At 34.5% G+C, this 13368-nt stretch overlaps 1 protein-coding gene across 2 annotated transcripts in view; it reads left to right on the top strand.

Moving 5' to 3' along the window:
* Positions 1-13368, top strand: part of JADE3 (jade family PHD finger 3) — a 187718-nt gene that overhangs the window by 168103 nt on the left and 6247 nt on the right. For both annotated transcript variants that reach the window (XM_074300279.1, XM_074300280.1), the window contains 2 exons: positions 7896-8369; positions 12165-12282. In XM_074300279.1, the coding sequence (XP_074156380.1) occupies positions 7896-8369; positions 12165-12282 (592 nt within the window). The remainder of the gene's footprint in view (positions 1-7895; positions 8370-12164; positions 12283-13368) is intronic.

Raw genomic sequence — 13368 nt, 5'->3', positions numbered from 1 at the left:
AACAGCTCAATAAATGCTTGTTGACTGAGTAAATGAAGGTAATTTCAGAGAGAAAAAGAGTACCAAAAGAAAGAGAGACCAGGAAAGAAGATCCTATAGGAAGTGACACCTGAGTTGTGAAAGGAAGATTCCAAAGAAAGAAAAGATTCCAAAGAGGTAAATACTGATTTGATGCCAGTGGAGCGAAATCTCCGACATAATTCTGCCAAGCTGGATTTTGAGGCAGATTCTTATCTGTCAGTCCTATGACCAGCCTTGTTCAGTGTGCAGAGGAGGTTCATCACCATGTTGCCTATGAAATAATGATTGGTGTTGGTCTGTAACATCTCTTGAAGATTCATTTACTAAGTTACAGAACAATATCATTTGTGTCAGAGGACATATTTCCCAAGCTGATGAAATCACAGATTTTCTTTGTCCCTAATGTTTGAACCTCAGATGCTTCCTTCTCTATCCAGCCACACATTCTTATAGCCACCACATTCTCTACCCTTTGGCAGTAGTTATCTCTACTATCACATTATTTTCTCTCACTGTAACTAATTTAGTTTTTAATTGGGTTATTATTAATCTGAGAGAGATCATGGCAGAGTTGAGAGAGAGCTGGTCTGAGAGTAAGGAAGGCCAGGGTTCAAGTGTTACCTCTGACATTATGCCATGACTGATAGATCACCTTTTGAGTGATGCCAAGCAACTCTTTAAGACTATTAAATTGCAGAATGGTTGTTGGAGTTTCATACATTAATGAAATCACAGAGCTTACCTTTAAGCGACCCCGGCTCTCCAATACATCCTTCATTCCACTGTCCAAATAATCATTATATTCAATTATTATCACTCTTCTACTCAAATATTTGTCATAGTTCTTCATTGCCTATAAGGTTTAAATTTTTATTGAGATCCCTTGCTGCTACTTAGAGATGATTCCCAGGATTCCCTGATTCTTCTGGGAATCACATGAGAAGTTTAGTCAGTGCTAAAAGCAGCAAGGTCTTTTCTCACATTTAAGGGAAGGCCATATGGCTTAATTGCAAACTCCCAATAAGAACACAGAATGGGAGGGGCAACAAAAGAAGAATACTACAGCAGCTAAGTCCTTCCCCTGCTTTCTACCTCTCTCTCTCCCCTTCCTCCCCCAGCTGTAGCTCTGTTTCTGTCTCTTTGGCCACCACTGATACTTTCAGAATGAGAAGGAAGAAGTTAGGAAAGTTATATGAATGTATATCTTGAATATCTACTGGGAGCCTTATGCACTTTGGTCTTCAGGCTATGGCAGAGGGAGAATTCATAATGAACTTCCAAGAGGTTGCTCTCAGGACTTGGCATATTGTTGCACCCCGCTTTTATTAGGACTTTGGGGTTAAGTTTTATTAGGTGTATAAATGGTGGGGCTCTGGGACCAGAGCAGCTCAAGCAAACTAATGATAGCTAAGGATATTACAGGAAAGAATGGGGATTCATCTCATTCTGTAAGATTTGACTGGTTTCCTAACTCAGAGGTCACAGATAAGGAGACATCAATTAGCTAAATTGGATAGGCCTAGACTTAGAAGACTATAGATACTGCAATTTCGAGAGAAGCAGCGGAGCAGAGGGAAGGGAAACCAGATAGGGAAAAGGTATGTAACTAAGACAACCTGTGGGTTGAGAAAAGTTAGCATGGTTTATGCAGACAATCTGTCCTTAGCCACCTGTTCAGCTCACCCTTTATCCCTCCACATATTTTATGTCCCAGTCCAACTGGAACATTTTCCACAATTCCCTTTTTTTCTAGTGCCTTTGCTCACACTATTCCCTATGATTGAAATAGACTCCCTTCCCCAAATCCCTCTGCATCTATTGAAGTTTCTTTTTTTAAGCCCAATTCCTTCATGTAACTTAATTTCCCCTCTCTCCAACCTCCAGAGTAATTTCTACTTCCTCAAATTTCTTGTAACACTTTAACTGGACGACCCCCCCTCCTTTGTCCCATAACCTTTAGCCTTATACTTATTTGTAAACATGGTATAAATCCTAGATAAGCTCCTGAAGGATAAAAGGACTGTGTCATTTTTAATCTTTGCAAAGCCCTCTGACTAGGTACATAATAAATGTTGAATTAAAAGCATAGCTTTATTGAGTACAGAGTAAATTTTGGCAACATTGAAGGATTTCAGAGGAAAGTTTCATCTCGTCTGCCTGGGATGCTTACAAAACTTTACAAAGGTAGTTATATCAAATCTTACTGAGAGCTCATCTATTGGATAAGAAGGGTAAGTTCCAGGTCTTTTTTCTAGTTTGATAAACGTTTACTTTTTTTTCTTTGAAGTGATAAGAATAGAGTAAATTCCTTAAATTAATACCAGAATACGTTTTTTTCAACTATAAAACATACGGCAGCTACTTTGCTATAAAAATACATGGGAAGTAACTTGCTTTTTTTGTAGTTTGTGAAAGAGAGTGGAATATAATGGAAGAATATAGTGGATTTGAAGACAAGAAACCTAGATTTTGAATCTTATTGTGTGATCCTGGGTGAATCACATTACTTCTCTGAGACTTGGTTCCTCCTTTGTAAACTGGAAATAATAGTACTCGCAGTATCTGATACAAAGGATTGTTGTAAGGAAAGACCTTTGTAAACCATAAAGTATTACATAAATTCCAGTTATTGTTGTTGCTTTAAAAAATTTTTAAAGTCATATATTTCCTCTACACCTAACATGTATCTAATATGATTTACAAAGTGCTTTACAAATATTGTCACATTTTTATCCTTATAACAACCTAGTAAGTAGTTGCTATTATTATCCCTATTTTATAGATAAAGAAACTGAGATAGACAGAAATTAAGTGACTTGTCTTATCTCATTTTATAGATGAGGAAACTGAGGCAGGCAGAGGTTAAGTAATTTGCTCAGGTTCACACAGGTAATAACTGAGAGTGGATTTGAACTCATGTCTTTCTGATCTTTTCTACCATTCTGTGCATTATGGCAGCTCCTCATTACCACCCCTCTCTTCACTTCTCTTTTCTTTTGAAAATAAGAATATTTTGTCAGTGACAAGTACAGGTTGTTCCTTCACCCATTTTAGTATGTAGGCATCCAACTAGTTATAGTTTGACACTAGATTAATTCTTTTGATTTCTGGAGGAATATATATTTTATTTAAGTACCTAGTTACTTAATTTTCTTTTCTTTTGATTAATTCATATTTATGACTACATCTTCTAGAACTTTAAACTGAAAAGATCCTTTTTATTCCCCATTTCACAGTTTAAAAAAAAATAGTATGATTGTAAAACAATCAATCCCAAGTCCTTCTTAGTCCTATGCTAAATAATAAACTCTGTGTGTGTGTGTGTGTGTGTGTGTGTGTGTGTGTGTGTGTGTGTATGTGTGTGTGTGTTTAAAGGGGAGTCTGAATTCTTAGCCAAGAGGTAGCAGAATATGACCAACCAAGAAAGATTTTTGGATTCCATCCACTTTATCTTTGAGGACTTGCCAGGAGCTTTGACAGATATTTACAATTCCATTGGGTCTTGGATTGGATTGCATGCTCTCTTTGGGAATCTTTGGCAACACTGCAGGGCTCTACCTTCTTTCTTATTAGAACAAAAAAAAAAAAGAGTTATTTTAGTAGATATCTTTTTCAAATAAATTTCCTTCTTAATCCTAAACTAATTTTTGCCTTTTCCCTTCTAAATTCTGTAAACGATAGAAAATCCTCAACATTGTATCCTAAAAGCTTTTTTAGGGACAATAATAGGAAAGTCTTTCATTCCACAGAAAGGAGAAATTGGTAGAATAGCTTGGGAAGAAAGGGAGAAAAAAATACAAGTTTTTTTAATAATAGCTTTTTATTTTCAAATTATATGCAAAGATAGTTTTCAACATTCACCCTTCAAAAATCTTGTGTTCCAAAATTTTCTCTTTCCTTTTCTTCTATCCCTTCCCCTAGATAGCAAGTAATCCAATATATGTTAAAGATATGCAATTCTTCTATACATATTTCCACATTTATCATGCTGCACAAAAAAAAAATTCAGATCAAAAAGAAAAAAAAAAAAAAAGAGAAACAAAACAAAAAGCAAGCCAACCACAAAAAAAGGTGAAAATACTATATTGTGGTCTACACCCATTCCCCACAGTTCTCTTTTTGGATGCAGTTGGCTCTTTCCATCACAAATCTATTGGAATTGGTCTGCATCACCTTTTAGTTAAAAAGAGCCATGTCCATCAGAATTGATCATTGCATCCAAAATTTTCTTGAAAGCTATGAAGATCTCCTTTTAAATCTTGCATTCTATGTTATCTAATCTAATGTGTATTATTAATTACTCCAGTCTAACTGGTCACATGCAGGCTTTAATGAGATGACCCTGGGTTTTTATGTCAGCCTCACCTGACAGGCAACAAGTGAAAGAGAAATCATTTCTTGGGTTCTAGCATATATGAAGGATTTAACTGGTATATTCCTGGGAGAACTGGAGTATCCCAACTATTCTAGAATTCTCATATTCTAGAACCAGGAAAAGATGAGAGTAACTTATCTCTCCATTGCCCATGTAATGATATACAAACCATGAATTGTCAATTTATCAACTTTGTTCTAAAGCATTAAATTTGACATTTGGACCTAGTTCCAATTTACTTTGTGGTTCCCACCATCTTTTAATGCTTCCAACTGAAAAACATTTCCCTTCTGGAATGTATGCATATGTGAACTTACCTCATTATAGCAGAAAGAACAGAAATGGTGTAATGGTAATAATGGTTTCTTCTCCTCTCCATCAGACTGAATTAAGAAAGAGACATCTTGCCTTATAGTTTCTTTAAGTTGAAATTTTACTAAGTGCTGTGACTTTGACCAGTCATTCACAGATAGGAATTCAACTCACATGAAGACAAAGTCTTTGTGAGCAAGGTCCCACTATACTTATGTTTTTAACTAGCCTTGAATCACAAAATATATAATAACAGATCATTTATAAATATGTTTAGTAAAGATTTTAATCACATATAATTTGGACATAGAATCAGCAGAATGTGTGCTTCCTGAGTCTACATGGTTTTTGCTTGTTTTTTATTTTTGTATCTTCAGTCAATAAGATTCTACTTTTTAAATCAAATATATTTTAGTTCAAAGTTTTATAGATTTTTTGTTTTATGTCACAGTTATTTCCCAAAATATGCAAAACTGCTTGTTTTTTTTATAAAAAGTTATATTATTATTAATTTGTGGAATAAAACAAGCATTTTCATAATATAGTATAATAAAAAGATGATTGCACATGTAACTGCAAATCTATTATATAAAACTTGTCATTCCTTTTAAATATATAACAAAGTTATCATGTAAATTCTTTTTTCTCCCTCCCTTCCCCCCACCCTAGAGATGGCTACTATTAGACACATATACACTTAAAATTATTCTATATATACTTTTACTTATTTTTTTCATCTTGGTGCAGATAGCATCTTCCGTCATATGTCCTTTGTGTTAAGAACTAGGGAGACGAGACATCATGAAAACACTATGATATACAAGATAAAAATTGAGATATTCAATAGAGGGAAAGCACTGGGGAGATTGAGAAAAACTTCAAAAGTATCTTAAAATTGCAAGGAAACATTGCACATGGGAATATTTAAGGTCTAGGTAGACTGCCAAGGTAGGAGGATAACAGGTTATTAAGAGTCTTGAATGACAGTATGACAGTGGATTTTATATTTGATCCTAGAAGTGAGGAGCCAATATTTTGCACCTAATAGGTCTGAAAAAATGTTTGTTGAATAAATCTTGCATGTACATTTTTAGTGCTGCAATATCCATTTTTTTATGTCTTTTATTAGGATGCAGCATAGTATAATAGAAAGAAAAGAGCTTTGATTTTGGAGACAGAAGCTCTGTTTCTTTTCTTTTTTTTTATAACAGCTTTTTAGTTTCAAAATACATGCAAAGAGAGTTTTCAACATTCATCCTTGCAGAGTCTTGTGTTCCAATTTTTTTCTTACTCCCTTCCCTCCATTCCCCTCCCCTAGACAGCAAGTAATCTAATATTGTTAAACATGTACAATTCTTCTAAACATATTTCCACATTTATTATGCTGCACAAGAAAAATCAGATCAAAAAGAAAAAAATGAGAAAAAAAGGAAGCAAGCAAATAACAACAAAAAAAAGTGAAAATACTATGTTGTGATCCACATTAAGTATCCATAATTCTCTTTCTGGATACAGACGGCTCTTCTTAGTACCCCATATGATCTTGAGGAAGTCACTTAAACTCTAATTCTCATCTGTAAAGTGAGGGATTTGGATGAACAGACAGACTAGTTGGCCTCTAAGTTCTCTTCCAGCCTGAATACGTGATCCTATGATAGATTGCAGTAATTTTGCATGTGTACTATGCACAATCTCTGCTGTTCTTCAGAATTGAAAGCAGTGGATAGAATTCCTGGATGGAACCCAGGTCAGCAAACCTAATAAGTTCTAGGTGATGAGGTGAATAAAATACAGAGGATCAGGAACATTCATCTTCTCTAAGTTCAAATCTGACCTCAGAGATTTTCTAACTGTGTGACCTGGGCAAGTAACCCATTTGCCTCTATTTCCTCATCTATAAAATGAACTGGAGAAGGAAATGGCAAACCACTCTGTTATCTTTGACAAGAAAACCCCAGATAGGGTCACAAAGAATCAGATGTAGCTGAAAATGACTCAACAACATCAGTAGAATTGCTTTAATTAAAGCTTGTCTGCTTGGAGATGTTTGGAGTATTATTGCATCCAGGTTTTTCAAGTATTGGATTTTTGAACTCTAGTTATTAAGAAAAAAGAGCAAGGCACTCAAACTGTAGCCATACAGTCTATTAGTGGTCCAAGATTATGTAATTTATACTTTTGATAACCTTCTAATTATCAAAATTCTAGAGTGAAAATAAAGATAAATGAACTCTATTTACATATACAATATTTCAGATTGAGAATATCTGTTCATTTTAATTCACTCTCCTACCATGCTTTCTCAAAACATTTTTTTCTTCCATTCTCTTCTCTCCTCCCCTCAAAAAATCAATCATGAAAACACATAATTTGTTTCCTGTAACTTATAATGAATAATATTAATCTTAAATATTGTGAAATCATTTTTTTTTTAAATTATTTACTTCAAATTGTCACCTGGAAATAGTATAGTGGAAAGAGCATTAGATTTGAAGTCATGGGATCTGCTTTTACTCTTACTTGCCATAATCCAAATTGTGTGACCTTGTGAATGTCTCCCTAAGCTTCAGTTTCTTCATTTGTAGATTGAGGAGTTCAGACTAGATGACCCCTGAAGTTCCTTCTAGACCTAAATCTATAATTTTATGATCCTGTGCTTTTAGAGAAGAATGAAACAATTTCTGGTACATTTTAGTTATATTTGGGTAGCAATAATAATAACCCTGGACAAGGAATGAGATGGTCTAGATTTGAGGAGTGACAGCAGATCACAAATGCTCTGAGCCTCAGTTTCCTTTTTCTGTAAAGTGGCACTTACCCATCTTGTAGAGATAGAAAGCAAATATAAAAAATCTTATATATAAAATAAGCCATTGTTACTAATTATCATTTCAAATCTTTTAGAGTCATAATCTACTTTGGTGGTTGTGCTGGGACTGGTGGGGTTTTTTGGTGGTTTTTTTTTTTTGTTTTGTTTTTGTTTTTGTTTTTTTTCCTCAAGAGATAGCTTTGATTACTTCTCTAGGTACTTTTGTATTATGGATGCATGGTTTTAGAAGAGTTTTGTGTTAATAGAATCTCTTGCTTCTTGAAAGCCTTTAGGTTTTATTTTGTTTTGTTTTGTTTTATGAAACTTGTGTATTTTCTCTTCCCCCAGCTGATGTTGAGTTTTATTTTCTTCCCACAGTGCTCTGTAAAAAGTTGTATCACAGCTTTTCATGTTACCTGTGCATTTGAACATAGCCTAGAAATGAAGACTATTCTCGATGAAGGGGATGAAGTCAAATTCAAGTCATACTGCCTCAAGCATAGCAAAAACAAGCAGAGCTCTTTGACTGATGCAAGTGATCATTCCCAAAGTACAGGTGATCACAACCAGATTGAAAATGAGAAAACCAGTCTGCGGGCCCAGAAATTAAGAGAGCTAGAAGAGGAATTCTACTCTCTGGTAAAAGTAGAGGATGTTGCTGCAGAACTTGGCCTCCCAAAACTTGCTGTGGACTTCATCTACAATTACTGGAAATTAAAACGAAAAAGTAATTTTAATAAGCCATTATTTCCTCCTAAGGAGGATGAAGAAAATGGCCTAGTGCAGCCAAAAGAAGATAGCATCCATACCCGCATGAGAATGTTTATGCATCTGAGACAGGATCTGGAGAGAGTAAGTAAAAGGCTAGCAGTAAACTTTAACTTGGTTCAATAGAAAAATAAGCCTCTTCTAGTTTAAATTGTTTTATAATATTGCCCCTTTTTTTGCATTATTATAACCTTTTTAGTTCTCTGAAACTGAAGAAAGTAACTTATCAGTGTTGAATTTGGACAAGTAGTAAAAAAAAAAAAAAAAAATCAGGAGTGAATTGTAATCATCACCACCCCTGCTGCCATCATCATAACTGTCATTGTTATAACACCTTAAGGTTTACAAATTGTTTTACAAATATTATTTATTATTATTAATTATAATGTAGCTCTAATTAAATAACATTATGATTGTATATTACATTGTGATACACGACATACCATTCTTTATTCTATTTATGTAATAATATATATGATAATAATAATGGTGATAAAAGAATAATAACTAACATTTATTTAGTGTTTACCATGTGCCAGGCTAAGCATTTCATTTAATTTTCACAGCAATCCTGAGAAATAGGGACTATTACTATCCTCATTCTTTATAGATGAGAAAACAGAGGCAGGCAGAGGTTAAATAACTTGCCCAGGATCACAGCTAGAAATTATTTGAACCTAGATTTGAACTCAAATCTTCTTGATTCTAAGTTCAATATGTCAAACCTGTAGATATATTCTCTTTTATGTTCTTTTACCATTAAAGCTAAGATCAGTTGAAAAGCTTAAGCTACCCTGACACTTTTGGAACACCCTAAATTATGCCCCCCCTTTCTTTTTCTTTCCTCTAAAACTAAAATTTCAGCCTAAGGTTGAGGTCTGAGATGGTCTTTTTTGTTTTTGTTTTATTTTATGTTTTAACTAAGGAAGAACTCCCAAAATCTGTATTTAGTATCAATCAACAATTCATTAAGTACCTACTAGGTGAAGGGACCTGAACTATGTATGTATGGGTCAAGATAACACACCTTCAAGATTCTAATACCAAATCCATTCACCCCACTTATCCAGGATCACTCTTTCCGACTCATCGTGGGTTCAATTTACTAAATTACTAATTTCTAATGTGCAATTTATGATTTGGAGAAATGGTACCACAATTGATAGCACTCGAATTTGAAGATGAAATTCTGAGATAGTTTTGATGAGGTCTTCAATTTTAGGTGATAAAAATTAATCTCTTAGACAAGCAGGAGAAAGGCTCTGATAATGGAGGTCAGTTTAGTTCCTTGGTCCTACCCTCTAAAGGTAATCCAGTTAGAAATCAAAATTATGTCAAGACCCTGAGGCTAAATTTTCCCTATAAAACAATTTATGTTCCATGACTTTTGCAAAGGAAATCCCTTCGTTTGGGTCAGTCTGCCGTGGCACTATCTCATGGTGTTTTTCTCTCTACTCCTTCCCCCATGCCACATGATATCTCCCCTAATTCCATTAAGCTTCTCAACTCCACTTCTCCTTATAGTTAACTAACTCTTTTAGGGTGCTAAGTCCCTTTCAGGATTTAGTCTGCTAGCTAAGGGCAGGCTCTAATCTCATAGGGTGTTCCCTTTTTACTGGGCAATTGTGAATTCCACTGAGAAACTTATCTTTCATATGGTCTCCCCTCTATTTCATATTTATCATTCCTGGACTCTGTTGTATCCCTTCATTTTTCTATAACTTCTTCCCCTAAATAAGTCTACCTTTCGCCAAAGAGAATAGACATTGTAAATTCTTCACGTGACTGAACCCAAACTTTTGGTACCTGCCATAATATGGTAACAAACCAACACTATAGATCACATCAGTTTTGCCTCAGATATTGTCAAATTAAATTTTGTCTTATTACTCAGTAAAGGTAAATTAATGACTTTGACCAAACTATTGAGGTAAGTGAAGTTGGATATGTAGAATTATAAAATGGAGATGGGGACAGACTTGGACAATCTACTTATCTGTTCAGCAGACAGTAACTATATAAATGCTGGTTTATCACTGAATATAATAACAAAAAATGTAATCGTACAAGAAAATATATTGCTCATGGCTAATTTGACAGTTTATATTAGACCTTTGAGAATCAAAGCTACAAAGTATTTAATGCAATCCTCCCAAATGCCTTACTCTCTGGGAGCAAATTAGAATATCCTTGGGAATTTAAAAAAAAAAAAAAAAAGCCTCTGTCAATTTTAAATTAACTTCTTGAAAACACAAACAGCTATCTTTTACCCTTGCCTCTTTATGGAAATTGTCTCCCTTTATTCTGCCTCTCACCAAACAAGGGTGGGACTGGCAGTAGTTAAATCTACCTTACTCTAGGGAAGAAGGTATATTGATTTATGGTTTCCCATAAGTTCAGGGAGAAAAATATGGGCATTGGCCAATTACCAGCTTTTTAAGCTAAATCTAAAGAGGAACAACTTATACCTTTTTGCCAAATGCTATACACTACAGCTTAACATATTCTCTGCTCTATTTCATTGACAAAGCTATGTTTGTGAAAAATTTTTAATTGGATTTCAACTACAGTAATAATTTATTAGGTGTAACAGGATGTGCCTAAGAAAATTCAGCAAAATATTGGTTTCCACATTTCCAAAACTACTTTTCTGTCCTATATAGATCCTTCACCTAATCGAACTTGATCACCTAATCCTAAACCAGACTCTTTTCCACTAATCTAATACTTCATTGTATTCAGTCTAGTCCAAGTGCTGTTGAGTTACAATGTTTGTTAAAAGTTTTAAAAGTAAGGCAACAATTAAATCCTTGATTTCTACTAATTATATTCTTTGTGAATATTTTACATGCATGTAAAAATGTGTATACACTCACTGAGTATACACTGTGTATACAGTCACATAGATATACAGGCACACATGAGAATGATACTGAAGTGCTTCCACTTCAAGTCTGATCCAAATTAGCATCATGGTGTTATAAGGGATATGCTAGTAAATGTTTAATAACCAGCCTTGGGGGGAGGAGCTGGGAAGGTACAACACATTTAAAATTTAAACTACATGATTAACATTTTTTCTATTACTTTCTTAAGGCTAGCTAATCATTAAAACAATAAATGTCCCGATTTATAGCCTTTGCTGATTTTTGAAGTATAAATGCAAACCTTGAAAATTTAATAATCAGCTCTTGCAAATTAACTTGAGCTAGCTCCAATACACTTCTGTGTGTACTTAACCCTAGGTCTCAAAAGTTGTGTCAGAAGAGTTCAATTTCTCTCAGTGCTTCCAAGCTGGAAAAGCTTTGAATTGAGATAGATGATGTTGCACAAGTCTATTGTCCAAGGAACAACCTAGTTAAGAGAGGCTCATTACCAGAAGATTGGGCATATGTTTTCAGATGTAGAAACTCATATGCAATGAATAAGTCAGTGAATGGGTGAAAAAGAACTTGTTAAGTTCTGACTTTGTGCTAATGCACTGAGCATGCAAATAGAAAAAGTCAGACAATCCCTAATCTTCAGGAGTTTATACTCCAAATGGGAGAGACAAGACATTAAAAATTAAAAGTTCTATTTACAACCATGTATATATTTCTCTGTCAATAAAAGGGAATTTTCTTGAAAAATTGAAGTGAAATAATATACTGAAGTGAATAAAAGTTCAGAGAAGGGAAATTTCTGGAGCATCTTTGATGATTCGTGTATGAAATTACTAATTTTTTCTGTTATTTCCATATGATTTTACAATGTGTGTATTTTATTATCCTGTTCTTATGTTTTTATTTCTCCCCATTTATATTTGCTGTAATTCCAAGTGCTAGATCTGCTTAACACAAATTAAATCTCTGCCTTTTCGGGGGGTGATTGGACTTCTAGGTCAGAAATCTCTGCTACATGGTCAGCAGGAGAGAGAAGTTGAAGCTGTCTCACAGCAAAGTTCATGAACAGATCTTCAATTTTCAAGTTCAGCTTGCTAATCAGGAAATTGCCACAGGTATTATCTCCTATAAGTCTGGGAAGCCTCTGATGAGTAAATCAGCATTTACTAATGCTGATCATCTCATATATTGCATCTGAAAGTCTTAAGAGTTTCCTATGGTACGCAGGTGTCCAGAGTCACCCAGAAAGTTTATGAGAGGCTGGACTTGAACCCTTAATTAAACCAGTTTTATTTCCACCACTCCATACTACCTCTCATCATGTTGTTATAATAATATTTGTGATTACATGGATACTACCTAAGGTCCTGAAATAATTCTTATAGAATTTACACCTGGTGGGCCAGGAGTTGGAGACTTTCTGCAGTTGAGGAACATACCTCATTGTTGCCAGGGAATCTTTGAAGTTGTCATTTTGTACCTTTCCCTGGACTGTTTTTGGGTTGTGGTATGGTAGTATCCAGGGGTAGTAGAACTCAAGCAGTCTCTCCAGCTTGAACAAGGCATTTGGTAGTTCCCAGCAAAGCTTGGGGAGGTTAAAAATAATGAAAATATCCCTAATAATTTGATTTTGGTTTGACTTTATGAGAGATTTGTCTTAATCATCTAAAATCATGGAGTATTTATAGGTTTCACTGAACATGAACAGAAGTAGATGACTTAGGTCTCAAAGGTTATGTCAATGGACTCCAAGTTTACTAAATCCTTCCAAACTGGAAAGACTTGGCATTCAGACAGACAAATCTGTCATCCAAAGTCTAATTAAAAGAAACTATTGCCAGAATTTTGGGCACAGAAACTCATAGCTTCTAAGGCTTTGGGGCTGTGGCAATGAATGAATGAATAGATGAAAAATAATTTATTAAGTGCTGACTTTAGGCTAAAGCACTGGAAATATAAATAGAAAAAGCCAGATTACTCCTGCTTTCCAAGAGGTCACGCTCCTAAGGAGGGAAACAAAACAAAACAAAATAAAATTTAAGTTCTGCTTGCTATCTTGTATGTCTCTGTCAATACAAGGGGATTATCTTGAAGAATTAAAGTGAAATAAGTTAAAATGAATAAAAGTTCAGAGAAGGGATATTTTCTGGAACATTTTTGATGATTCGTGTATGAAATTTCTAATTTTTTGTAGGAGTCTC

This window comes from Sminthopsis crassicaudata, chromosome 3 (genome assembly GCF_048593235.1).
Source record: "Sminthopsis crassicaudata isolate SCR6 chromosome 3, ASM4859323v1, whole genome shotgun sequence".
NCBI classification, from domain to species: domain Eukaryota; kingdom Metazoa; phylum Chordata; class Mammalia; order Dasyuromorphia; family Dasyuridae; genus Sminthopsis; species Sminthopsis crassicaudata.
This window is presented reverse-complemented; position numbering and strand designations above follow the sequence as displayed.